Here is a 27,913-nt window from a genome sequence, read left to right as displayed (position 1 = left end):
GGGAGGACAGTGAGAAGACCTGAGGAGATGGCAGCCTGCCGGAAGCGGGGTATGGGAGGGAGCCCAGGAGGAGATGTGAGGGGCATGGGGCTGTCGGAGCACCTGAGGTTCCGGGGGAAGTGCTGAGTTCACACCGGCTGCAGGGCCGGGGCGGGAATGGAGGAACAGAGAGAGGTGGGAAAAGCCTGTCTTACCCCTCTGCCCCTCCCCCAGCCTCCCACTCCCAGGTGGCCTAGGACACCTCCCAGATCTGGAAGAGCTCAGAGCCAAAGCGCCAGGTTTCCGTGTTTACAGTCAACCCCGGGGGAGGAGAGGAGGGTGGAAGGGAGGGGTGGCCGCATGGGGAGGCCGGCCGGCTCTCTCCAGCTCCAGCTGGGCCAGAAGTATTGGAGGCTCAGGCACTCAGCTCCCAGCCCTCCACCTCACCATGGCCGCAAAGGTAGACAGTAGCCCCGGGGGGGTCCCCAGCAGTGGCTCCAACCTGGGTGCCACCCGAGAGCACATGCAGGCGGTCACCCGAAACTACATCACCCACCCCCGCGTCAGTGAGTATGACCCCCAGTGGGTGAGGTCGGGTGGGCTGCTGGGTCTCCAGGTCCTCCTTCTTAGCCTCAGGGAAAGCGGAGGACCTGAGACCTGGCGAGACCTAAGGGGCTTTCGGTCCTGCGGAGTGATGCGGGTGGGGGGATGAGGGTCCCCAGCCCAGGGTACCCCAGAAGAAAGGGCAGGGGAGTAGCTGCAGGAACCTTCCTGTCGACAGTGATCTTGCACTGAGACCCCAAGTCCACAGAGAGCTCCCAACTGCCCCCAAGAGTGTGTGTGTGTGTGCACTCTTGTGTGAATATGTGTGTTTGGGGTGTGCGCATGTGTACACCAGAATACTCAGTGTCAGTATAATCAAGTTTCCCTGGGGGATGTATGTGGCAACTCAGAGTGCGTGTGCATTCTCAGGATGGGGAACACGTGACACCGTGTGTGTCATGTCATGTGTGCATTCTGGGGGAGGGTGCCTGGGTGTGGAACCAGGGGAAGGCGTGTGCCTGGGTGGGCGTGTGCTCCCACCTTCACTTGGGTGATGACATATGTGTGTGAATATGTATGTGACAGCTTGAGCGTGTGTGTGATCGGAAAGGAAATGTGTGAGACTGCGTGTGCATGCTTGTACACTCAGGGTGGGGTGTGTGTGCTCACGGGGAGAACATGGATGAGTGTGTGGGCAGATGATGGCACATGTCCGTGTGAGCAGCTAGGAGAAGGACGCATGCCTGGCATCCAGGGGTAGGGGTGTGGGGACCGCGGGCGCTGGAGTGGACCCTTGTGGGCTTCCGAGGGGGCATCGGGGGCGTCTGTGGGTGTGGCTCGAGTGCCCGTCCTGCAGGGGTGGGCCGAGTCCGGGTGTCTGGGGCAGAAAACCCGGGAAGTCCCCAGGACCAAAGTCCCCAGGACCAAGCACCCCTGCTCCGGCCATCTTTCCTTGTCCAAGGTCACATTCCCTGGTGTGGCGAATTCTTGAATTCTCAGACAGCCCCGTTCACTGGAGTAAACCGGCCTGGCCGGCACCGGCTAAGCAGAGCCAGAGGCTCCTAAGAGGGTGTGTATGGGGAGAAGCTGGCCTAGCACGGCCGCCCCTCCCTTTGCAGCCAGCCAGCCCCACCGGGGCAGGGGGAGTGTCCGGAGAGGCAGCTGAGAGCCGGGTGTGCGGCGGGGCCCACACCACGGAGAGCAGAGCGGGAGCAGAACGGCCAGGCCCAGGGCTGGGGGAGCAGCGCCCCGGCTGGGCGGGCCACCACCTGAGGCCCGAGGCAGGCACCGAGGGGTGTGGAACACTCCAGCTAAGGAGGAACTGAGAGCGAGTGGGGTCGGATTTATCAAGAAGGCCCCGCGGGCCCGGGGAGGACGAAGGTCCAGATCCTCCCCAACTGCAAAGCCGGGGTCACCAAGGCCCAGAAATATACAGTGACCGTGCCCCCCCGGGGTCCAGATCCCCGGCCCGGAGACCTGAGTAGAGTCGGCTGACCTTTGTCCGGGCCCGGTGACGGCCACCCCCGCAGGCTCCTCCCCCATCTTCCCCTCCCCCTGTGAGAAAGGGAGAGCCGCCTGGGTGCTGAGTGGGGGGTGGGGTCTGAGGTCTGGACAAACGGCTCGGCTTTCCTCCTCCCTGGAATGTGCCCTCCCAGGGTGCAACCTTACCCGGGATCCCCTCCCAGCCGGCCTCTTATTTATAGTCCACAAGCCCTGGCACTGGGGCCAACGCCCAGGAGGTTTGACCCCGGCTGGAAGCAGCAACAGCAGTGTCCCCCGTTGGCACCATGCGGCTCCCAGCCAGGCAACTGTGTTCACACCCAACAGCCCACCCAGAGTCACGGGTCAGCGCGAGGTGAGCCCCTCGCCCAGTGCCCGCGTTAAAGATGTTATTGTGAAGACAGAGGCCACTCCTGTGCTTTCGCTGCACCCGAGTGTCCCCACAGGTCCACCCAGGGGCCGGGGCCGGCCGGCACCCCCCGCCCGAGGGAGGCTGGATTCCTCAGCGTGCTTCTGCACCTGCGGCTTTCTCCAACACCCCCCTTCCTCCTCGGGGGCCTGGGCAGGTGGACTCCTGTGGCCCTCTCTGCCCTCCTCCCCCACCAGGGGACTCTAAGTACTTCCAGGCAGGAGAACTTTGTGTAGAGGCAGAAGGAGTCTAGGAGGAGAGCTGGGGGACCAGAGGGCCAGGGGACTGGGCAGCTGACTCCCAGCCCCAGAGCTCGCTTGGCCATGGGCATGGGTCCAGGGGAAGACTTCCTGGAGGAGGAGGTGGACTGAACAGGCCTGAGGCATTAAAGGTGATTTCTCTGCAGTGGCTGAAGGAGGGAATAAGGCAGAAGGGGGGCTGGGTAGAATCAGGATGGGGAGGGACCCCAGCAGTATCCACCCTGGGAAGGAAGGGCCCCCTCTGCCTTCCTCAGAGCTGGAGTTGATCTCCACGGAGAGGAGGCGGCAGGAGCTCTATTTGGTTGTGTGGGGCAGAAGGGGTGGGGTGAGGGGTCGGGGCGCCCCGCAGGAGCAGAGGTTAGGACGGACGGGCTGGCATTCTGGCTGGAGGGCCGGAGCCCGGTCCGATGGCCCAGGGCCCTGAGTGCCAAACCACTGGCTGCCTTGGTTTCCTCAACCGAAAGGCAAGGGAGGTTACACGGAGAGCGTTCCACCGTCAGGGTCTCCGGCCGATTCTAAGAACCCTCCGCCCCTGCCCTCCCTCCCCTAATCCCTCCAGCGGGGATCTGGGAGGAGGTGCAGGGCCTGCTGCCCCGGGCCTGCCCACCACCCCCCCCCCCCCCCCCCCCCCCCCCGGCCTCACGCATGGACGCCCGCCTCAGCCGGCTCCCAGGACGCTGCAGGTGTGGCTGGGCCGGCCCTAATTAGCGGAGCCCCGCTGAGCTTTTGCCGGGGAAGGCGGTGGGGAGGTGGGAGCAGGAGGGGCCCGCAGCCCAAAGAGCAACCCGAAGTGTCAGCTAGGACAATGGAGAGGGGGTGGGCAGAGCAGCTGGAGGGAGTGTCTGCAACGTGTCCGTGCCCCTCAGGGGTCTTCTCGTCCAGCCCTTGCCTCCAGCACCACCTCAGGGGTCAGGGACGTGCCCCGGGCTGGGGTAGGGCCATAGCCTTGAGTGCCACAGGCTACTGTCCTGACTTGCGGTGGGCCCTAGGAGAAATCTGCCGAGGTCCTGGGCCTCAGTTTGCCACTCCGTGCGATGGACACCATCAGAGTTGGGGGTGGGTGCAGACAAAAGACCTGCCTTCCAGTCAAGGACACCTTTGTTGCTCAGCCATCACCTTGGCTGTGTCCAAACCAGACAGCCTCTCAGAAAAGATATTGTCTAGTCCTGCAGAGGAGACACTCTGGTCTGAAGGGAGAGACACAATCTGTCTCCAGTAACGGGCAAGCTGGAGAGCAGGGCACCCACTTGGGTGCCAGCTGTGGGACTTCAGAGGGGAAAGGACCCAGCGAGCTGCCGTAGTTAGTCAAGGGCGAGGCCTCGGACAAGGGAAGGCAATAGCCAGAGACTGAACCGAAATGGCCACGTAAGTGGATTATCTGCGATGAAAGGTCCAGGCTATGGAGCGATGTATTCACCCAGCAACTAGAGCCAAGAACCGTGTCCGCGGGAATCCTGGGAAGGCAGCTTATGGATGAGGCTGGTGTGATGAGATGGGGACTTAGCGACCTCGTGCTGCGTAGAACTGAGAAGTGCCGAGCACCCAGCTCTGCTGCAGGCAAGCCCTTTGCCTGGGCTCCCCAAGAACCAGCCCCTCCTTGGGAGCTGGAGGGGCCCCCCACATCCAGATCGCTCCTCTCTTTGTGCCCGTGACCTTCACCGCTCCTCCCCTTGGCAGGTAGAGTTGTTGGGTGTCAAGGTTAATGCATTTCACTTGGCAGAAGCTGTGAAATGGGGGGAGCCAGCTGTGAAGAGCCCTTCCCCTCCAGCACCCCCATTTCCTTACCCGGCCCACCCACTCTGCGTCTTTCTTCTGGCTGGTCTTGGTATTTTCTCCACAGGGCCAGGAAGATGCCAGCTCTTCCCCGGGGCTATTGAAAAAGCAGGTCTCTCTGCCCCGTGCTCCTTCCCCTGTTCTCACAACCCTCCACCCTCCCTCTGCTGGGCTCCCTGGCTCCTCTCTACTTCACACAGTCCTAGTAACCCAGAGGGTTTGATCAAAATGCCCCCTGGGCAGGAAGGGCTGTTTGGTGAATTTCTTCGTGGGCAGGTTGATGCCCTGGCCTCTGCCCTCACCCTGCGGAGGCTGGGGTCTTCCTGTGCCTACAACCCCTTTAGCCTGTGTATTCGCTTTCTCATCCCTTCCATTCTACCTTCACAGGGGTGGCAGGAGCCAGAGTAGGTGACAGGATCCTCATTTGGTTTGGGGATGGGAAGGTGTGTGTGTATATGTAGGGGGAACACATAGGTCCTGATGTGGGAAATACGGGAATGGGCTGGTGGGGCAAGGTGACGCCTTCCATAATTCATCCAACAAATATTTACTGTCTATCATAGGCCCACACTCTTCTAAGAGGTGGAATCCAGCAGTGAACACTACAGACACTCCCGCCCTCACGTGTCTTGGAACTGATGTGTCCTCTTGCACAAGGGAAGTGAGCCTGTGCACGCCAGACACGCTGCCCTTCTTTCTGTTCCCCAAAGGCCCCGCGTTCTTTCTCTGGGCCCCTGGGCCTCCTTATCTCTGCCAAATGTGCCCTTTGTCCAGCTGTCTGGGGGCGGCCTGGATGACTCCACTTGACCTTGGAGCCTCAGCTCAGATGGCCCTTCCTGCAAGGCGCCTCCTCCATGAGCTCCAAGCCTGGTGTTCAAGCCCATTCCCGCCCACCCTGCTCTTTCCCTTCAGAGCAGTTGGCAATTATTTCATCTTTATCCCCTTTTAAATTGTAGGCTCCATGTTTTATTTGCCTCCTTTATTTGCCTAGCCCAGTATTGTGAAGGCATCTGAGAGGCAAGCTTGAAGATAGGACGGGAGGAGGGAGGAGGGAGGAGGGAAGCAGAGCTTGGAGGGCAGGAGTGAGATGTCAAGAGCCGGGTCCCAGCCTTGAGGTCTCAGCATCCAAAGGTATGAAAATAGGCTGAGGAGTAGCCAGAGAGGTGGTGGGGGAGGGGCAGGGCAGGGCCTCCAGGGACCTGCAGGAGAGAGTGCATCCAGGCCCTGGTCCCTTCCAGGGGCAAAGCCAGACTGGAAGGTGAGGTGTGGGTGGCAGGTGGAAGGAGATGGCAGTGGAGCTGGGCTGTGATCGTCGCTGGACAAGGATTGGAGTGGAGGGCGTGATTTTAAGATGGAAAATACCAGAACTTGCTTGATGAGACGGCCACAGAGAGAAGGAGTGCTGGCCCGTCACCCCAGTGCTCAGCCTTCTCTAGGGCCTGGTTCCCAGTGCCAGGGAGGGGCTGGCTTAGATGGAAGGTGGGATACCACCTTCATGGGAAAAGGACAAGAGAATGGCTCAGGTGCACGTGGGGGCTGGTAGTATGAGGGCAGGAAGGGGCGGGGAGTGCCCCAGCTCTGGGCCCAAGTCCGAGAAGAACTTAGCTTTCTTGAGTCTTCCTAATAGTCCTTAAGCTCCGGAGAACATAGAAAACATCTGTGCAAGGATCACCTTGCCCAGTTGGTCTTCCTAGACTAAGTCCCCAGGAAAGGAACTTCGATCTGACAAAAATAAGGGGTTGACCACTGAGCCCCGCTTAGGTTCACCTGGCGAGAGCAGCTGGGCGGCAGGCCTGCTGAAACCATAAGGGCGGGTGGGAGCCCCTGTGGTCTGATAGGAAGCACGAGGGGGGCCCCGCCCCTGCTCTGCCACAAGGGTCTGTGTCCCTGGGCGGGCTTTCCAGCCCTCTGAGCCCCATTCTCCTGGCCTGTTGAGAGGAGGGCTGGACCGCTCTCCTGTCGGAGGCCCTTCCAGCCTGGGAGTGACCCAGTGACCTCACAGACACCCCTGACCATCCTGCCCTGCCAGGTTCCTTCACCCCAGTTGTCCCTTTGGCACTTCAAAAGGACCCTGGGGAAGGGCTACCGTGTCCCGGGGTTATGGGTGATGGAAGGACCCAGGGTCCCTCAGCTAGCGCCTCACAGAACCAAAGTAAGCTTCCTGTCTGCCAGTCTGTGCTTCTCCTACTGGGGTCCCCGGCACTGGAGCTGGGAAGTATTTCCTGATGTCTAACCCAGTCCCTCCCTGTAAGCCGAGCTCACATCCCCATCTGTGGCTCTCTCCAGCCATCAGGACGGGGGCAATCTGCTTCACCCTCCTTTGTGGCTCTGCTCTCTCCCCGCTCCCACAGGCGCCCAGTGAGTCCGGCCTCGTGGCAGAGCAAGGCCCTGGCTGACTTTTCTCACTGATGCCTGCACCCCCAACACACACACACACACACACACACAGAGTGCCCAGTCAGTGTGGGGTGATGGAGAGAAGTGTGGTCCTGCTGAGGGGCAGGGAGGGCAGCTCTCATCACATCTCTAGCTTTTGGAAAATGCTGTGGGTCAGAGAGGAGGGTGTAGTGGGCAAGTGGGGGCCGAGGCCAGACGGGAAGTAGCCTCAGAGATGAGAAAGGCCTCTGATGGCTGGGGGGGTCGGGGGGGAGGACTCGAGGGGCCTCTGCCCTTGCCCTGGCCCTCCCCCAGCCTCCTGCAGGTGTCCGAGGCAGCGGGGGCCCTGCCGGCAGGGGCATGACCCTTACAGCAATGGTGGCTGGCCCTGTCACAGCTAATGACCCTGACGGCCCAGGCTCCAGAGAGGGGAGGGGGTGGTGCTTAGAGGGAGGGAAGGTGGAGGATGCTTGTGTGTGTGTGTGTGTGTGTGTGTGTGTCTCTCTGTCTGTCCGGGTGTCGGTGTGAGACCCTCACCCACCCCCACCCCTCCCCCAGCCTACAGGACCGTGTGCAGCGTCAATGGGCCCCTGGTGGTGCTGGACCAGGTCAAGGTAAGACTTCTGTCTCTTCCCAGGCACCACGGCCAAATCCCAGAGCTCCCAGCCCCTATACTGATCTCTTCTAAATTGCCCTGCCCCTAGGTGGCCCCCATGCTCCCACCCCCTTCTTCCTGACCCCCAGACACCCACCTCCACATTCTCCCTCCCTGGCCACCCGAGGTTTTCTTTTCCCGCCTTTTCTGTGGGCCCCGCTGTGGGCATTAAGAGACCTGCTCCTACCAGCAATGAACAGGGGCACTGCAGCTATTGTGCCTCTTTCTTCATCAGTAGAATGGCTGTGTCTAACTTCCCCGGAAGGCAGGACTCTCCCACCTGCCTTTCACGGGTCTTCTTTTAAAAAGAAGAGGAGGAGGCGGCAGGCAGGTGGATACCAGCTAACTCTCCAGAGCTTGAGGTTTTCAAAGGTGTTTGGACTGTCTCAGCCTGGGAGCCGGCAGCTTGAGCGGGAAGTGAGGCGGGCCTCACGGAGGAGGTGGGGTGCGGGCGACTTGGTGTCCTCGGGGAACCGTAGGACCATGGCAGACACTGGCAGTATTCTGAGTCCCGGGGTTGGGGATTCTCGAGGCGTCAAGAGCTCTGCAAAGCTACCCGATCACTCTGCTTCCCCCCACAGCCAGTTCCACCCCTGTCTCCCACCCAACCCCAAACTGGAAATCTGGGTGCCACATTGATTCCTCCCTTCCTGGGCCATGTTCTGTCGGCAGTCTCCCACCCACCACACCCTTATCATGGCCATGACCTCTGGGGCCCCAGCCTGGCGCCCTCCCATCCTCTACCCTGCCGCCATGCAGCCCTGACCCCTTCCCTCTGCTGCTCCAAACTCACTAGGTCTCCCCATGGCTTCACCTTACAGGCCCTCTGTCCTATAAGGGTCCTGCATACCTCTCCACATCTCATCACTCTCCCTTCCGCACTTAGAAACCCACACTGTCTCTGTGTGAAGCTGCCATTTGATGTCTCTGGGCCCTTGCACATACTCTGCCTTCTCCACTACCTCTCCCCCCCCCACACCCCAGTCCCTTCCTCTGACTCCCCTTCTCCTGGAAGCAGTGAGCCTGACCCTGCTCTCGGCTTTGTGTACTGTCTTGCTGGCAACATCCATCGAGGCATTTGGTCACCACCTGGCCGCATGTCTTCTCCCTGCCCCTCCCCGCCCACCACAATGTGCCCTCCTATTGGACTTGGATGGTGTCTATAAATCCCAAGCTCCCAGAGCCCCACGTTGCAGTTTTACTGAACACCTAGCCCATCATGGGGGCTCAGTTTGTTCAAAGGAAGGGTGAGTGAATGAATGAATGAATGAGAGCATGAATAAGTATGGGCCTGTCAAAATCTGAGCCAACTATATTAAAGAGATCAGACCCACTCATTTCTGGAAAACAGATTCCAAGTTCATGGAGACCTCACAGTTGGGCCCATTAGTGTCAGGGACGCCCTGGGAAGAAGTGTGGCGGAGCTGGTCTGCACGTGCGCACTGGAACCAGACCGTGTGATTCAGGCTTCTTGAACTTTAATCCCAGATCCATCCCACCCTTTCTATTAACTACCCGTCAATTCTAGATCAGCAGCATCAGTACCACCTGGGAACTTGTTAGAAATACAGATTCTTGGTCTCTACCCGAGGCTGACAGAATCAGAAACTCTGAGGGCCCAGAAGTTTGTTTTCACAGCCCTCCAGGTGATCTGATGCTCCCTGAAGTCTGAGAACCTTCTGTCTAGGACTGTAAATCCCGGTTTCCTCATCCATTAAATGACAATAGGGGACTTCCTTGGTGGTCCAGTGGTTAAGACTCTGCGTTTCCACTGCAGGGGGCATGGGTTTGATCCCTGGTTGGGGAACTAAGATCCCATATGCCCTGCAGCAAGGCCAAAAAAAAAAAAAAAAAAATGACAATAGGATTGTTGTGAGGATCAAATCAGATAAATGTATTGCTTTTTTGTTTTTTAAACAGAAACCACCAGGTATTTCGGAGGGAGTTTATTTATTTATATTTTTTGGCTGTGTTGGGTCTTCGTTTCTGTGCGAGGGCTTTCTCTAGTTGCGGCAAGCGGGGACCACTCTTCATCGCGGTGCGCGGGCCTCTCACTGTCGCGGCCTCTCTTGTTTCGGAGCACAGGCTCCAGACGCGCAGGCTCAGTAGTTGTGGCTCACGGGCCCAGGTGCTCCGCGGCATGTGGGATCTTCCCAGACCAGGGCTCGAACCCGTGTCCCCTGCATTGGCAGGCAGAGTCTCAACCACTGCGCCACCAGGGAAGCCCAAACGTGTTGTTATTATTCCTCCTTGAGAACAGCTAGCGAGAGCCCTGCCTGGATGAGGAAATGCTAATATGCCTGATTAAATAAACAGCTGGTGAATCTCATGCCCTTTGCCCACCTCTGCCACACTCCCTGTCAGTCTATATAGGACTCTGTATGGAGAGTCAGTACCTATGCAGACATCCATTTTCCAGCTGTAAGGTGGGGCTGGACTACGAAACTGGGGATAGATTCCCAGGCTATGGTTCTGTGAGTATTGGACACATCGGTAACTCGTGTAGAACAGAGTAACTGGGTGATGGAGACACCCAGAAAATCCTGGGCTTGCAGAGGGAAAGAAAGGAATCAGAAGTTGACAGTCTCATAAGTACAGGAGATGAAGGCACCTTTATGCACCCTTCTCCACTCTCCCACACTCCTTGTTCCAGAGTTGCTTGGGCAAAAATGCCACAATTCTGTCTCTATAGCGCCACCTTCTGCCCGAATTGAATCACACAGGCAACAACGCTTTCTGCTTCCATCCTTCTCAAATGGAAAAATATTGGGGGGAAGAATTTTGCGTAGATCCAAAGTTCTTAGACAGGTAATCGGGGCCTTGAAATTGTATGAAAACCTCTTAAGGTAGCAGCCTGGGTTGAGGCCCAATAATGTGCATTCCTGACAAGCTCCCGGTGGCCAATGCTGCCGGGAGGGTCGGATCACCCTCGGAACCGCTGTTCTAGAGGATCTTCCGCCTGCTATATTCTGTGATTCAAACCGGCCCTTGTTTGAGATTCACATCACCCACCAGTCTTGGTTCCAAATGTCTGTGGCTGCTCCCAAACTGTTCAGGGAAAAAGCTTTCAAAATTGTGTGCATCAGCTCCAAAAACAATTTCCAAAGAGGAGTTCCCGAACTGCCCTGGACCTTGTCAGGGGGAGAAGCCTTGGAAGCAGCACGCCCTGTCCAAGTCCTGCCAGGTTTGCTAAGAACTTCCCAGGCTCCTGAGTGGATGCGACAGCACCCCTGTGCCTGACCCCTGGCTGGTTGGGAACTCGGTTGAATCTCCAGCAGAGGAGGTGGGCTACACTGAACAATCCACACTCCCTGCAATTCTCTTAGTAACCAACAATGAGAGCTGAGAGAATCAGGTCTGCGGCTGGGAAACGGGGTATAAATAAAAGCTCACTGCTGCACATTGGAATTCTCCCGCTGCACACACTGCTCTAAGTGGCTAAACCCACCCTTCCCACCAGACAAATAACTGGCTTTCTCTTCCTAAAGGATTCCAGACAACACCCTGCTTGCTTGGGCGCCATGGTTCTGAGAGTTCTTCCTCCTATCTGGCTGTAACCTCTCTGCTGTTTAAAGTTCATTTTCTGTGATGTTTCATCTTTCAGGGACACACAGTGTGCCACCTCTTCTCCCCTCTCCATCACCCACACAAACCCACATACCAACGATCGCTTTTTTTTTTTAAGGTAATAGAGAATTTTAAAAATATATTTATTTTGACTGTGCCGGGTCTTAGTTGCGGCATGCGGGATCTTTAGTTGCGGCACGCATGTGGGATCTAGTTCCCAGAGCGTGGAGTCTTACCCACTGGACCACCAGGGAAGTTCCCAAAGGATAGATTTTTATCAGCCTGCTGCCTGTTTTTCATTGGGCCCACTGCCTAATTGCTTTGGGGCCCGCTCAGGCCGGTGTTCCGTCCAGCATTTTTCCTCCTGAGGTTAGCAGCCCCCCATCTGCGTCCCAGACAATGAGGCCAGTGGCCATTTCAGAGAGAGAGAGACACAGGCCCACAGAGAGCGGAAGAGGGGTTGGAGCCAGGACTTGTATTTAACTTGTTTCCCGGGGCCTCGCAGCCCTTGCTCTTGGGCTCCCTCTTGTGGTTGTGAAGCCAAAGGCTGTCTGGCATCAGCCCCTCCGCAGACCTCAGCACTCCTCTTGGGGCGAGCCCCTTCCCCCAGTGACCCCATTCAGCGGGGCCTGACAGTGGTTTAGGAGGGAACAAGATGGCCTTCCTGGCATCCTCTTCACAGGACAAGGAGGGGCGCAAGCCAGAGCTTCTCTCGGTGACTATCAGAGCTGGGAATCCTCCTGTCTCAGGTTCAACCTCCGGTCTCAGGGAGCCCTGGGGGGAGGACCCCACCTTGCTCACACCCCTTTGGGGAATTGAGCCATCCACCTCTCTTCCCTGACCCTGAAGGTCACTGGTTTGTGGACAGCAGGGGATATAATGATGGTGACAATGACGTCACTGTACTTGAACATGTTCCCCTACCCCCCCTTTGTTTTTTTGGCCGCACTGCGCTGCTTGCCGGATCTTAGTTCCCCGCCAGGCAAGGAACCCCGGCCCCCTGCAGAGAAAGCGCGGAGTCTTAGCCCCTGGACCGCCGGGGAATTCCCCCCCATTTTTTTTTTTTTAACATTTTAATTACACGCACATACAAAACACGCTTTTTGTAACTAGTGAAATAAAAGACACAAAGTTAACTATTTGCCCCTAACCTCTTTATTCCCAACCTCTTGTGATAACCAACGTAAATATCCTGCTGTATATGGGCAAATATAAGCAAGTTAGATGTTTACGTTGGTGTTAGTCTCTTAAAATGTATCGAGTATTTCTTCCATGTCAGTAGATCCACATTTTACTCATTCCTTTTGATAGCGACTGTGGTTTGGACATAACCGTGGTGTGGATGTACCGTGATGTATTCCATTTTTGATAGACAATCAGCATGTTTCCAGGTTTTGCTATTACAAATAGTATAGCAATATATATCCCTTTTATACTGGTGCCCTTATTGCTACAGGATAGATTCCCCCAAAATGAAATTGCTGGTTCAAAGTGTATATTTATTTTTTAATAGATACTGACAATTTGGAGCAAAATTGCTTGCCCAGCAAGGTTGTGGTAATTCATATTCCAACCAGCCATGCACGAGAGGACCCACTTCCCAGAATCCTTGCCAGCACTGAATATGTGCTCTCCAGTAATTTTGCCTAATGGTTAAGACTAGTCCTATCTTGCTTTTTTTTGCATTTCCCTGATGACTAGTGGAGTTGAGTATCTTTTTATCTGTTGAGATCTCACTTCCTCCTCTGTGACCGTTTCCTACACATTGAGTTGTACGTTTTGCTTTGTTTATTGTTCACCTTTGTTTATGGTATGCCATACAGGAATTTCAAATATTTGTATTATCAAAGATTTCTATTTCTTTGTTTATGGCTTCTGGATTTCTTATCTTGCTTAAAGATGTCTCTCTTATCCAGCTTTTAACTGGATTATTCCATAAAAAAGGAAAGAAGAAAAGCTCTTCTGGTATTTTGTTTGTTTTAGTTTTATATTTAAATTTTTATATGCCTGGAATGCATTTGTGTTTATGATAGGGATAGATACCCAGGGTATTAGCACCATTTGTACAATAAATTCTTTTTCCCTATGAACTTATATGCCACATTTGTTCTCTAATAGTCTCCTAAAATCTGGGATCTGTTTCTGGACTCTAGCCTTCCAACATCTCCGTTCATCTGCCTCACGCCAACACTGACCACTAGACCTCAGCAGCTTTAGAGCACGTTTTAATATCTGACAAGGCAAGCCCTCCACCCCTGATCTTTTCCATAACTGTTTTTGGATATTCTCAGACATTTACATGAATTTTAAGATCATTTTATCAAGTTCCAGGAGAAACAATCCATTGGGAAAGCATTGAATTTATATACTTTTGAAAAGGATTTATATTTTTATGATAGTAAGTCATTCTGTCTTGGAAAACACTATTGCTCTCCATTTGCTCAGGGCTTGTTTTCTGTCCATTAGTAAGATTTTATTATTTTCTTGTACCTTTCTTGTTAAATTTATTTCCAGATATTTTATGGGTTTTGGCCCTATTGTGGATGAAATATTTTTCTCCATTTCCTCTTCCGTTTACTGCTGGAATAGAAAAAAAAAGAGATTGTTTCTTTTTCACTTTTTGCATAAGTTTTGTTTAATGATACGTTTTAATATTCTGTGATTCTTTTGGGGGGAACACTCTTCTTAATTGAAGTATAGTTGATTTACAATATTGTGTTAGTTTCAGGTATACAGCAAAGTGATTCAGTTTTATATATATATATATATATTTTTTTTTAAATGAGAGCTTTTTTTTAAATAAATTTATTTATTTTTGGCTGCATTGGGTCTTCATTGCTGCACGCGGGCTTTCTTTAGTTGCGGTAAGCGGGGGCTACTCTTTGTGGTGGTGCGCGATCTTCTCATTGTGGTAGCTTCTCTTGTTGCGGAGCACGGGCTCTAGGCGCGAGGGCTTCAGTAGTTGTGGCACGTGGGCTCAGTAGTTGTGGCTCATGGGCTCTAGAGTGCAGGCTCAGTAGTTGTGGCACACAGGCTTAGTTGCTCCGCGGCACGTGGGATCTTCCTGGACCAGGGTTCGAACCAGTGTCCCCTGCACTGGCAGGGGGATTCTTAAGTGCTGCGCCACCAGGGAAGCCCTATATATATATTTTTTCAGATTATGAGATAAATTAGGAGTGTGGAATTAACAGGTACAAGCTACTTAAATAAAATAGATAAGCAACAAAGATTTACTCTATAACACAGGGAACTATACTCAATATCTTACAATAACATAATGGAAAATAATCTGAGATTGATTTTTATGTATTTATCTTGTATACAGCCAAATTCTCTTATTAATCCTAGGTGGGGTTGTTTTTGTTTTTAACTAGATCCTCTTAGGGATTTTTATTTTATTTTTTTTAAAATTTTATTTATTTATTTATGGCTGTGTTGGGTCTTCGTTTCTGTGCGAGGGCTTTCTCTAGTTGCGGCAAGTGGGGGCCACTCTTCATGGCTGTGTGCGGGCCTCTCACTATCGCAGCCTCTCTGGCTGCGGAGCACAGGCTCCAGACGCGCAGGCTCAGCAATTGTGGCTCACGGGCCTAGTCGCTCTGCGGCATGTGGGATCTTCCCAGACCAGGGCTCGAACCCGTGTCCTCTGCATTGGCAGGCAGATTCTCAACCACTGCGCCACCAGGGAAGCCCATTAGGGTTTTTTAGATATACAATATCATCTGCAAATAAAGGGAATCATGTCTCTTTTTCCACTAGCATACTTTAATTTGACTTTTTATTGAAACAATTTCAAATTTATAAAAAGTTGCAAAAATAAAAATAGTACAAGGAATATCCATCTACCCATTTGTTCTATCATTGCTCTGAGTGTATATGCATGTGTGTGTGTGTGTGTGTGTGTGTGCTTAATTTTTTTTTTTTTTTTAGATACTTTGAGGGTAAGTTATGCCCAAAACTCTAGTGTGTATTTCCGAAGAATAAGGATATTCTCTTACACAACCACAGTAGCTATCAACTTTAGAAATTTACACTGATACTTTAATCTACAATCTATATTCCAATTTGTAAGCTGACCTAATAAAGTCTTTTATAGCATTTTTCTCCCTCCAGTATAGGAGCCAGTCTAGGGCCTGGTATCACATTTAATCATCATGTCTCGTTTAGCCTGGAATATTTCCACAGCCTTTCTTTTTTTTTAAAGGTTTTTTTTTTTTTTTTTTTTTTTTTTATGGCTGTGTTGGGTCTTCGTTTCTGTGCGAGGGCTTTCTCTAGTTGCGGCAAGCGGGGGCCACTCTTCATCGCGGTGCGTGGGCCTCTCACTATCGCGGCCTCTCTTGTTGCGGAGCACAGGCTCCAGACGCGCAGGCTCAGTAATTGTGGCTCACGGGCCAAGTCGCTCCGCAGCATGTGGGATCTTCCCAGATCAGGGCTCGAACCCGTGTCCCCTGCATTGGCAGGCAGATTCTCAACCACTGCGCCACCAGGGAAGCCCTTTTTTTTTTTTTTTTGATAAATTTATTTATTTTATTTTTGGCTGCGTTGGGTCTTCATTATGGTGAGCAGGGGCTACTCTTCGTTGCGGTGCACGGGCTTCTCATTGCAGTGGCTCCTCTTGTTGTGGAGCACAGGCTCTAGGCACGCGGGCTCACTAGCTGTGGCTCACGGGCTCTAGAGCGCAGGCTCAGTAGTTGTGGCGCATGGGCTCTAGAGCGCAGGCTCAGAAGTTGTGGCACACTGGCTTAGTTGCTCCGCGGCATGTGGGATCTCCCCAGACCAGGGCTCGAACCCATGTCCCCTGCATTGGCAGGCGGATTCTTAACCACTGCACCACTAGGGAAGTCCCAGTTTTTCTATATTTAGAACGTTTCAAAATTTCCAAATGTATGAAGTTTTTCTAACTATCCTTTTGTTATTGATTTCTGACTGACTTTGATTAAGATCAGAAAACATGGTACAGCTTGATGTGTTCGAAGTGATATCCTTTTCATTATTTTCTATTTCTCCTGTGATTTTAGTTTTGATTTCCTCTAATGTCCAAGGAGTAACTTAGAGGAGTACTTTAATTTCCCAGAATATTAGAAACATTGCAGGGAGAGGTGCAGTCTTTTTTACCATTTATTCTTATTGGATTAAGATTATGACTTACCCCTGAAGTGAATCAAGGAAGCCAGGTGGATGGGCAGCAAGGTGAGGGAGCCTGGGCGATGCTATGCTTTCTCTCCAGGACCTCCCCTGGGAAGGAGGTGCAGGTAGAGGACTTAGCTCTCCTGGTGCTGACCAGAGACGAGGACCAGGGTCAGCTGGGAGCGTCTGCTCTCCCAGCCTAGCTTCTTTGGCTTGGCTCATAGCCTCATCTAGACCTTGGTTCCTGAAGCACACACAGACAGCGGAGCTCGGGGATTCCCTTGAGGCAGACATCCACCTACCCACTTGCTGCCTGTGGTCCTGGAGGGACAGCCTGATTGGTTGTTTTTTTAATTTATTTTTTATTTATTTATGGCTGTGTTGGGTCTTCGTTTCTGTGCGAGGGCTTTCTTTAGTTGTGGCAAGCGGGGGCCACTCTTCATCGCGGTGTGCGGGCCTCTCACTATCACGGCCTCTCTCGTTGCGGAGCACAGGCTCCAGACGCGCAGGCTCAGTAGTTGTGGCTCACGGGCCCAGTTGCTCCGCAGCATGTGGGATCTTCCCAGACCGGGGCTCGAACCCGTGTCCCCTGCATTGGCAGGCAGATTCTCAACCACTGCGCCACCAGGGAAGCCCCTGATTGGTTTTTAAAATTGAGTTATAATGTGTATACCTTAAACTTCACTCTTTTCAAGTGTATAGTTCAGTGGGTTTTCGTCTATACACAGAGTTGTGCAACCATCACCACTACTTGATTCCAGAACATTTTCATCACCTCAGAAAGAAACCATGAACCTGTTAGTTGTCACCCCCAGTCCTCCCTCCTCCCGTCCCCAGCAACCACTAATCTTTTTGTTTTGTGGATTTGACCACTCTGGACATTTCATATCAGTGGAATTATATACTTTGTGGCCTGTTGTGTCTGGCTTCTGTCACTTAGCATGATGCTTTCAAGGTTCATCCATGTTGTATTATGGATCAGTACTTCGTCCCTTTTTTTTTTTTTTTAATTTGTTTATTTTTGGCTGCGTTGCACATGGGCTTTCTCTAGTCATGGCAAGTGGGGGCTACTCTTCTTTGCGGTGCTCGGGCTTCTCATTTCTCATTGCGGTGGCTTCTCTTGTCACGGAGCATGGGCTCTAGGCGCGCAGGCTTCAGTAGTTGCAGCACACGGGCTCAGTAGTTGTGGTGCACGGGCTTAGTTGCTCTGCGGCATGTGGGATCTTCCTGGACCAGGGCTCAAACCCGTGTCCCCTGCATTGGCAGGCGGATTCTTAACCACTCTGCCACCAGGGAAGTCCCCTTCATCCCTTTTTAAAGCTGACATATTCCACTGCCTGGATATCCCACCTTTTGTTTATCCATTTGTCAGTTTGTGGACATTTGGGTTATTTTCACTTTTTGCCTATAATGAATAATGCTGCTATCAGCCTTCATATGCAAGTTTTTATGTGGACATGTGTTTCCATTTCTCTTGGGTATACACCTGGGAGTGGAATTGCTGGGTCATATTGTAACTCTATATTTAACCTTTTGAGAAACCACCAGACTATTTTCCAAAGTGACCACACAATTTTACATTCACACCATCAGTGTCTGAACGTTCCAGTTTCTCCACAACCTTAACACTTGTTATTATCTGTCTTTTTTATTACGGCCATATTAATGAGTGTGAAGTGCTGTCTCATTGTGTGATTTTGCGTTTCTTTAGTGACTAATTAGTTGAGCATCTATGTGCTTATTGGGCACGTGTCTATCTTCATTTAGATCCTTTGCCATTTTTAAAATAGGGTATTTGCCTTTTTATTGTTGAGTTGTAAGATTTCTTTATATATTCCACATGTCAGCCTGATGCTTTCTACACTGATCAGAATGAATACTTCACTTGATCTTAGCCAAAAGCAAAGTGATTGCCTGATTCTTTTTATTCCTGAAGCCTGTGAGGACTACATGTGAATTGATCCCAGCCCCACGGCTAGGGGAAGATTGCCACTGGTAGATGGGGACACCTGGGAGCCGAGGAGAGAACTTTGCCAGTGTGTTCACCATTAGTCCACAGGGGCACAAACAACGCTGCTGTCAGGAGACCTAAACAGCCATAATAGCTACTACATTTTATTGAGCTGCTGTAAGGTCCCGGCACCAGCTAATGACTTTCCATATATTTCCTCCCCACAGCAGCCTTATGAAACAGGTGTTAGTATTATTCCCATTTTAAAGATGAGGAAAGTAAGGCTCAGAGACATTAAGTAACTTCCACAAGGTCACACAGCTTCTAAGTGTCAGAGCTTCAATTCTAACCCTGGTCTTCCAACTCTAAAGTCGGTGCTCCTACCCACCCAGGTATACTGCCTCCCAAACAGAATTCACACTTTCCACTTACCAGTCCCTGAAGTTCATTTCCAAGAGTATCTGGGCACAAGATGGGAGAAAGGAGCTTGAGACTGGGTCAAGGAAGTCTGGGGAGGAGACAGGGACTTCACCTCTGGTCTCACTGACACTCTGGGCTGCTCTCCCCTCCTGCCAGTTTGCCCAGTATGCTGAGATCGTCAACTTCACCCTCCCCAATGGGACTCAGAGGAGCGGGCAAGTGCTTGAGGTGGCTGGGACCAAGGCAATTGTTCAGGTAAGTGGTGTCAATAAGATGTTGGCTGGTTGAATAAATGAATGAATCCACAAAGTTTCCACACTATCTTATAAACTCCAAAGACAGAAAATGTTCTATTTCCCCTGAGAGAGCTTTGCCCGGAGCTGGACACAAAGGGAGCCTAGAATGGGAGGCCCCGTTCTCTCCAGCAAACCGCTTATTAGACTGACTAACCTCTTACTCTGTAGGTGTTTGAAGGGACCTCTGGGATCGATGCCCAGAAGACCACCTGCGAATTCACAGGGGACATCCTACGGACTCCAGTGTCGGAGGACATGCTGGGTGAGGGGTAGGGATGGGCAGGGTGAGGGCGTCCCTCTGTCCGGCCAGCCCAGCTTCCCTGACCAAGTGCTTACCTAGCAGACCATACTGTCATTGCCTCTTTACCTAGTCTGCCTCCCGTGGGAGCCCTTTAAGGTCAGAGGTTGTGCCTTGTCTTTGACCCCCAACCCCAGCTCAGGGCCTGACATACAGCAGGTGTTCAATACATGAGGCAGGCAGCTTCAATAAATTAGAGGCAGAGGAGATAACCATCTATTTGGGGTCAAGCTGAAACGAACTGCACATCCCCTAATTTTCTCCCAAGGTCTGCCATACCTGGCCCTCCTCCTTCCAGCCCTAAAACCCCCCATTAGAGTCATTTTCCTGGGCCAAGGCCTTGCCTGTAAAGGTTTCCAGGAGAGGAGGGAAGACCGCCAAGGAGGCAGTCACTGTAGCCAGCTCCCTGGGGGTAACCAAGGGCTGAGGGGAGGGGGACATGGGGCAATTGGGACGCGAGGGCTGGGTGAGAGCTGGTGGTGTGGAGGGTGAGCAGCCGTGAGACCCAGGGCCGTTCCTGATCATCACCCATCCCCTCTCACCCACTCCCAGGTCGGGTTTTCAATGGCTCTGGCAAACCCATCGACAAGGGGCCAGTGGTCATGGCAGAGGACTTCCTGGATATCAATGGTAAGTGACCAAAGGCTCGGGACGGCTCTCGTGACCCAGCCCCCCAACTACCTTCCCCACCCCAGTCACTGCCTCTGTCACCTCGCCCCTTGGAAATTCTGCCCCAGATAAAGGCCAGGGCCATTGCCCAGGGCTCACCCCCAGTACTGGTCATACTAACAGGCAGGTCAGGTGAGATACGAGAGCAGCAAAGGCCGCTCTGTCTGGGGCAAGCTGCATTTCATGTCCCATTCCTATAAAATGCTATCGTCATTGTGCAGAGTTCCCCAGGTGCCCAAGACCCTCACTCTCCTGCCTTCCGGCATCCACCTGCCTGCCACTTCTAATGTGCCTGGGTGGCACCATCCAAGGGAGCACTGGACTGTGGCTATTTAAATACAAACTAATTCAAATGAAATAAAAGTTCATTTCAAAACCACATTGTGGGGCTTCCCTCGTGGCGCAGTGGTTAAGAACCAGCCTGCCAATGCAGGGGACACAGGTTCGAGCCCTGGTCCGGGAAGATCCCACATGCCGCGGAGCAACTAAGCCCGCGAGCCACAACTACTGAGCCCGCGCGCCTAGAGCCCGTGCTCCGCGACAAGAGAAGCCACCGCAAGGAGAAGCCCGCTCGCAGCAAGGAAGACCCAACACAGCCAAAAATAAAATAAATTAATTTTTTTAAAAAACCCACATTGTGCATGCTCAATAGCCACACGTGGCCAAGGCTACGTTTTGGGCAGCGCAGTTGGAGCACATTTCCATCACGGAAGAAAATTCTGTTAAACGGTGGTGCTCCAGAGTCTGGGGCAGGGGTGGGGGAGGGCGGGCAAGGCCTGGACCCTTGAGCAGGGTCCATGGTCACCGTCTCCCAGGCCAGCCCATCAACCCCCACGACCGCATCTACCCGGAGGAGATGATTCAGACGGGCATCTCGCCCATTGACGTCATGAACAGCATTGCCCGTGGCCAGAAGATCCCCATCTTCTCAGCAGCTGGGCTCCCCCACAATGAGGTGAGGACTTCGAGGGGCCGGTGGGCACGACCAAGGGGAAGGGACGGAGCAGAGGCCGGGGCTGGTGGTCCAGCAAGGGAGGCCTCCTGTGCCGAGCAGGCTGGGGTCACCGGCAGCTGTCTCCTGGCAGCTCAGGGACCCAGGGCCCCCAGACAGATCCCCAAGCCTCCATCCTGAGTGAGTGGGGCTCGCACTGGCTCACGAGAGAGCCCACGGGCAGCCTCAGTGTTGAATGTCCTGCGCAGCTGAGCCCACGGCTCTACCACTGGTCCTTGCAATGGTCTTTACTTGCCTGCACTGAGCGAACTCCACCTCGGGCCAGCCCCACGGCCACCTGAAGCCTCCCTGTGCAGGTTTCCTGCCCTACCCCCTCTACCCAGAGTGGACAGCCCATTTCTTCCCAGAGCAGCTGGTGTGACAAGGTTTCTAGATGCTCCCCCCCGACCACCCCCACTCCTCTACTCCCGGATGCGCCCCGGCTCACCCTCGAAATGCTCAGAGCGATTGGTGTCCCTGCCTTCCCCCTACACACACTCATCCTGGATTTGGAATGGCGACTGGAAGCTTCACACGCTGCAGGGCTGGGGCAAACCCCAGAGATACCCCTAGCAGGCTGGGGGGCAGAGGGGACTCTGAAGGGCCAAGTTCCCCCTAACCCATGGTAGGCAGCTGCTCTCTGGAACTGTTTTTTCCGCCCTCCTTCTCGTGACAGGCACCCTGGGTCCTCAGGTGCCACAGAATAAGGCAGCCCTCCCCTGAGAGCGGCTGCAGGACCCGGGGCAGCCCTTCCACCTTGCTGACCTTGGGTCCCTCCCACCGAAGGCCTTGGCGGGAGGGTGGGCTGGGAATTACCCTGTCCATGCTCCTCAGTGGGCTGGCTCGAGTTCTGGTTCTGATGTCCTTCCTCCCGTCCCCAGATCGCCGCCCAGATCTGCCGCCAGGCTGGGCTGGTGAAGAAGTCCAAGGCCGTGCTGGACTATCACGATGACAACTTTGCCATCGTCTTTGCAGCCATGGGGGTAAGAGGGGCTGGGCCGATTGGCAAGTTCTGGAAGCTATGGGCGGGCAGCCTTGGCCCCTGGCACACCCAGTCTTATGGGGGAGGCATTATCCTTCTTCTTGAGAAGCCGTCAAAGTCGGAGCCTGTCTGGTGGGAGAGGCAAGAGCACGACTGGAGGAGCGGGCAGTGTGTGCCCCACAGAAGCCCAGAGGCCACGGCAGCTATGAGATGAGCCCAGGACAGCGGGGGGAGGAGGGAAATTAGGGAGACAAGACAGCTTCAGAAAGGGGATCCCGGGGGCCCTTAGAGGGCCCAAGGCAGGGACGGGGAGTTTAGCAGGGAAGCAGCGGGGAGGGTGAGGGGCAGGGGTGGCACTGAGCAGAGCTGAGCCTGAAGTCTGAACCTCTCTCTGGGGATCTGATGAGACCCTATCCCGGACTGGGCAGCAAACCCAGCCCCTGCCCTCTCAAGCCCCAGGTTCACCCCAGTGACCGTTAGCAGGTCAGTCAATAGGCTTTACTGAGAAGAGATGGGAGGAGCCTGGGCCCCGCCTCCAGCCCTCCCTGCTGTGCGTCCAGGTGAACATGGAGACAGCCAGGTTCTTCAAGTCCGACTTCGAGCAGAACGGTACCATGGGCAATGTCTGCCTCTTCCTGAACTTGGCCAACGACCCCACGTGAGCCGTCCCCTGGCACCCATACTGCCCTTAGGCAGCAGGCCCTGTCCCCTTCCAAGACCCAGAGTACCAGGTCTCAGGCATCCCAGAACTACAGCCATGGGCCAGAGCTGGGAGAACAACCCCTCATTGTGGAGATGGGGACACCGAGGCTGGGGAAGAGGTAGGGACAGCACACGGAGAGACAGGGAGCTGGGCCACAGCCCGCCTGCCACCTGCCGCCCCTCCGCCCTGCCCACAACCTGCATCCAGCCGCCATCCCAAGTCAGGGCTCCTCCTCCGAGGCTCACTTCCACAAGGTCACCACTAAAGAGATATTTCCCTAAAGCATTCGCTTAGAAAAACTGCTATTTTAAAAGTTGAGAAAATGTGAGTTTAAATCTGTAGGTTAGGTGATGAAAAAAAAAAATCTAATAAACTGTCCTGGGAACTGAAGGTACTCAGAAGGAACTCAAAGCAGGTAGCAGAGTTCAGGGGTCCCAGATGATGTCACCAGAGGAAAGTGCCACAGGCACAGAGCCCGGGGACTGAGGGTGCCTAGAGTGCCCCCAGTGGAAGGGGCTGCCAGGGCACACCAGCCTCTGACCCATGCCCAGCAAGGAATAGTGAGGGGAACAGTAAGGAAAGAACCCCGAGGACACCGAGTGTGTGAGCGCTCCAGCTGACCCAAGCTCGGGTGCCCTGGGGGACGAGGGACACTGTCCTCCTCATCAGTCACTCCTGGCCCTGCCTGTCCCTCTCTCACCCGGCTCCCTGCCTGTCCCAGCCTCTGTGCTCATTCCTACCTTGAATAGCAGGACGTGATTGAGGGCCCACTCCCAGGAACCATGGCCTGGATCTGGGGGCTGGGGCCTGGGGCTCATCTTACCCAGTCCTCTGCTGCTGTGCACTGTACCACCTTCCCAGTTCACCACCCACTCAGCACTGGGGCCAAATGGAGCACAGGCCTGGGCCTCCAGGCTCTCTAAACATTGGCCGTACCTGCAGGATCGAGCGGATCATCACCCCGCGCCTGGCACTGACCACGGCTGAATTCCTTGCCTACCAGTGTGAGAAGCACGTGCTGGTCATACTGACGGACATGAGTTCCTACGCAGAGGCTTTGCGGGAGGTGAGGGGGCTGTAGTCACTGCGCCCAGAGCTGGCCCACGCAGGCCTGTCCCCACCCCTTTCCTCATGGTCAATGAGCCCCCCACTCCCCTTCCTTGTGTCAGCCTCTTGCCCCCTTTCTTACCCCAAGGCCCACGAATATTGCAGGTCTCAGCTGCCAGAGAGGAGGTGCCCGGGCGCCGAGGCTTCCCCGGATACATGTACACAGACCTGGCCACCATCTACGAGCGGGCAGGCCGCGTGGAGGGCCGGGGCGGATCCATCACTCAGATCCCCATCCTCACCATGCCCAATGACGGTGAGCCGCCTCCCTGCCCACTACCCTCTGCAGCCCTCCTGCCCTCCCATCCTACCCAGACACTTAAAGGACCCATGCTTCTTTATTTAGATGTGCAGTAGCTCTGTTCCTCCATCAGGGTAGACACTGTCCCTTCCTTGCCTCCCCCGATCACCCACTCCCGTGAGGGAATAGAACCTACATGGCCCTGAGTGGGTGGAGACCAGGATCTACACTGACACCAGTGCCTTTCCTTGCAGACATCACCCACCCGATTCCAGACCTGACGGGCTTCATCACAGAGGGACAGATCTACGTGGACAGACAGCTTCATAACAGACAGGTACTGTCCCCTCCTTACCCACTTCCTGCTCTCTCCACCATCTCCAAGGACACTGACTAATAACCAGTGTCCCACCGCCCCCTGTACTTCATCTCCCTGTGAATGAGGAGGGGCCAGACAAGGCTAACCCCTAACAGGAGATAATCCCCAGGAAGACTGTTTGGTTCCCAGACAGAAGACAAGTCTGGGTGGAATCCAGCCTACCTGGATGTGGGACCTTGAGAAAATCATTTCATCTCTCTGATCCTAGGTTTCCTCATCTATAAAATGGGAATGATAATATATATCACACAGTTGCATTGTGGAGAATAAAATAAAATAAGTTGGCCCACAGAAAGCATCTAGCAGCTCGTAGATACAAAATAAATATCATTTCTCTTTCCTTTCTAGTAATTTGCTTTGGTGAACAAAAACAATAGGTAACTGACACAAGTAGGTGGTGAATAATGTACCAAAGGGTTAGTAAATGTGTCTGTCCCATCTTAGGCCACCCCCTTACTCTTTCCTCTTTGTTTGGCAGCTTTTCTTTGCAACTATGAACTGTTAAGTTTCTACCTGGCTTTCGTCCAAATAATCAGAAGTTTTGAAATAGCGAGACTTTCATGAACTAATGTCATGTCATCACCCCCCTCCACTCTCCTGTCTAGGTGCGCACATGTAGACACCTGTATACCCAAGCCCTAGAATTTGTGGGCGATAGAGGAGGGCGGGGTGTGACCAGCCGACCTCTCTGTGGGATGAATAAGGACCAGTCTCCTGAGAACCACAGTGGGAGGGAAGACAAGTAGAGGTGGGAAAGAAGGGAAAGTTTGGACCCTGCCTTCTGACACGCCTTCTTCGCCCCGCCCAGATCTACCCCCCCATCAACGTCCTCCCTTCCCTGTCGCGGCTGATGAAGTCCGCCATTGGGGAGGGCATGACGAGAAAGGACCATGGAGATGTCTCCAACCAGCTGGTAAGGAGAGAGCCCAAGGGCTGGTGGGGAAGCTAGTTTCAGAAGCTGGAGCTTGGAGCCCTAGCTGGACCACGAACTTTTCTCCTGGAAGAAAAAACTTCCTCCCCTTTTGGGGTCCCCGCACAGTCACATGGGGGAACATGGGACTCCTGCGGTAAGCCTGCCGTGACCGCTGACCCCCTCACCCCTTCACCAGTATGCCTGCTACGCCGTCGGGAAGGACGTGCAGGCCATGAAGGCAGTGGTGGGGGAGGAGGCGCTCGCTTCCGAGGACCTGCTCTACCTGGAATTCCTGCAGAAATTTGAGAAGAACTTCATCAACCAGGGTGAGGCGCGTTGGGGGCGTTCAGGCAGCAACCCCCTTAGTCCGACACCCACACGCGCACACACCCTTAACACTCCTGCTCTGTCCCTAGGTCCCTACGAGAAACGCTCGGTGTTCGAGTCTTTGGACCTGGGGTGGAAGCTGTTGCGCATCTTCCCCAAGGAGATGCTGAAGCGCATCCCGCAGAACATTATCGATGAGTTCTACTCCCGCGAGGGGGCGCCGCCGGACCCCGAGGCCGACACGGCGCTTTAGCCCCGCGGGAAGCCTGGCCCCCGGAGCCAGGTCCTGGCACCGCCCTCGCCGGACGCCCGACCTACACGCCCCGCCCCATCGTCTTGGTCCGCACACCTTAACCCATCGCTCCGTGCCCACCCTCAGTCCCCCACAGGTTATGGGGGGGCTCCTACTCTCCAGTCCTCTCCCTGGATTCCCCGACATGGGAAACAGAAGGTGGTTAAGCCTATATTCTCTGTCTTGTTCTGATAGGAGCATTTGTATTTTAAAAGTACCACCGTCCTCTCCCAAGAATTTATCTCATGTAAATACAAGATTGGCAAAACACTGTTAATTGTTGGAGCTGCGGGGGTACATGAGGTTCATTAAACTATTCTCTCCACCTAAAAAAAAAAAAAAAAGAGAGAAAAAAAAGAAAAGGCTACATTAGTGTCTTAACAGGTGACAACAGAATTCTTCTTAGGGAGATATTTATCTTTGTTAAAAAATATCTTGATAAATTTCTTGGGTGGAATGTGAGCTCATGGGCCATAGAAAGGACAATCTCAAGGCCACAAAAGATGTGTCTGATTCTAAACAGCTCTGCCTAAGAGATGCTAGGAAGGAATCTGGTTTGCTCCAGACGGGGAGGGGAGTTGCTGGGGAGATGGCCTGAGGAACAGTGGGGGCAGTGTGCAGAGGCTGAGGAAAGGCCCCCCAGTTCAGAAATGGGCGAAGAGCATCCTAAAAACCAGGATACCTGATGTTCCTTTGAAAGCTGCCTGCTCTTCTGTAATGCCATCCCTTCCTGTCTCCTCTGCCCCACCTACGATGAAGTCATGAATGCTTCCTAAGAGGTAGGGCAGGTTGGGAAGATAGAACTTCAGCAAAAGGCTGAGTTCCATTTCTAGGTCAATGTGTTATGGGACCAGGCCAGAATTCTTGGATCAAGAGCTGACACCAAAGGAGGCCTTGAGAATAAAATTCCCATCCCCAAGACAATTTACAGCCATTTTAGGGAAAGCTTTTGGGTGTCCACAGGACATAGGGTTGTTTTTACTTAATAACAGCTTTATTGAGATGTGATTCACGTACCATACAGTTTACCTATTTATAACTGTACAATTCAACAACTTTTAGTATATTCACAGAGTTGTGCAATCATCACCACAATCAATTTTAGAACATTTTCATTACCTTAAAAAGAAACCCTGTACCCCAAGTTATCACTCCTCAAACCACTCTTCCGCCCCCTCCCCAGCCCAAGACAATCATTAACCTTTCTATCTCTGTAGCTTTGCCTACGCTGGTCAACTCATATAAATGGAATCATACAATATGTGGTCTTTTGTGTCTGCCTTCTTTCACTTAGTGTAATATTTTAAAGGTTCATCCATGTTGTAGCCTGTGTCAATACTTCATTCCTTTTTATTGCTAAATAGTATTTCACAGTATGGATACACCTTTTATCTATTCATCAGTATATGGACATGTGGTTGAGGCAACTTTTCACTGTCATAAATAATGCTGCTATGAACAATCATGTACAAGTTTTTGTGTGGATGTATGTTTTTATTTCTATTGCGTACATACCTAGGAGTGAAATAACTGGGTGTCAGATGGTGACTCCCTGTTTAACCATTTGTGGAACTGCCAGACTGCAAAGCTACTTCCAAAAGTGGCTGCACCACGTTACGTTCCCCAACAATGCAAGAGGGTTCCAATTTCTCTACATCCTCAAGCACACTTATCTTTTTCCCCCCTTTTTAAAATTGAAGTATGATTAACTTCCAATATTATATTAGTTTCAAGTGTACAACCTAGTGACTCGATATTTTTATACATTACAAAATGATCATCACAAAAGTCTGATTACTGTCTGTCACCATACAAAGTTGTTACAATATTATTGACTATATTTCCTATGCTGTACATTACATTCCCGTGACTTATTTATTTTATCTGGAAGTTTGTACCTTTTTATCTCCCTCACCTATTTCACTCATCTTCCCCTACTCCCCTCCGGCAACCACCAGTTTGCATTCTGTATCTATGAGTCTGTTTCTGTTTTCTTGTGGGTTTTTTTTTAGATTTCATATATAAGTGAGATCATACAGTGTTTGTCTTTCTCTGTCTGATATTTCACTTAGCATAATACCTTCTAGATCGATCCATGTTGTTGCAAATGGCAAGATTTCTTTCTTTTTATAGCTGAGTAATATTCCATTGTGTATAT

The 27,913-nt window shown here is 52.9% G+C and overlaps 1 protein-coding gene across 1 annotated transcript; it reads left to right on the top strand.

Moving 5' to 3' along the window:
- Positions 1–306: 306 nt before the first annotated feature.
- ATP6V1B1 (ATPase H+ transporting V1 subunit B1) lies at positions 307–27,016 on the top strand. Its single transcript, XM_059943030.1, has 14 exons — positions 307–545; positions 7,399–7,454; positions 18,714–18,812; positions 19,022–19,115; positions 19,704–19,781; positions 20,636–20,775; positions 21,693–21,794; positions 22,354–22,451; positions 23,439–23,562; positions 23,709–23,859; positions 24,099–24,181; positions 25,032–25,136; positions 25,333–25,462; positions 25,553–27,016. The coding sequence occupies exons 1-14, from the start codon at positions 428–430 to the stop codon at positions 25,714–25,716; spliced, it is 1,542 nt and encodes a 513-aa protein (XP_059799013.1). The 5' UTR covers positions 307–427; the 3' UTR covers positions 25,717–27,016.
- The last annotated feature ends 897 nt before the right edge of the window (positions 27,017–27,913 follow it).

This window comes from Balaenoptera ricei, chromosome 13 (assembly GCF_028023285.1).
Source record: "Balaenoptera ricei isolate mBalRic1 chromosome 13, mBalRic1.hap2, whole genome shotgun sequence".
Lineage (NCBI taxonomy): Eukaryota > Metazoa > Chordata > Mammalia > Artiodactyla > Balaenopteridae > Balaenoptera > Balaenoptera ricei.
This window is presented reverse-complemented; position numbering and strand designations above follow the sequence as displayed.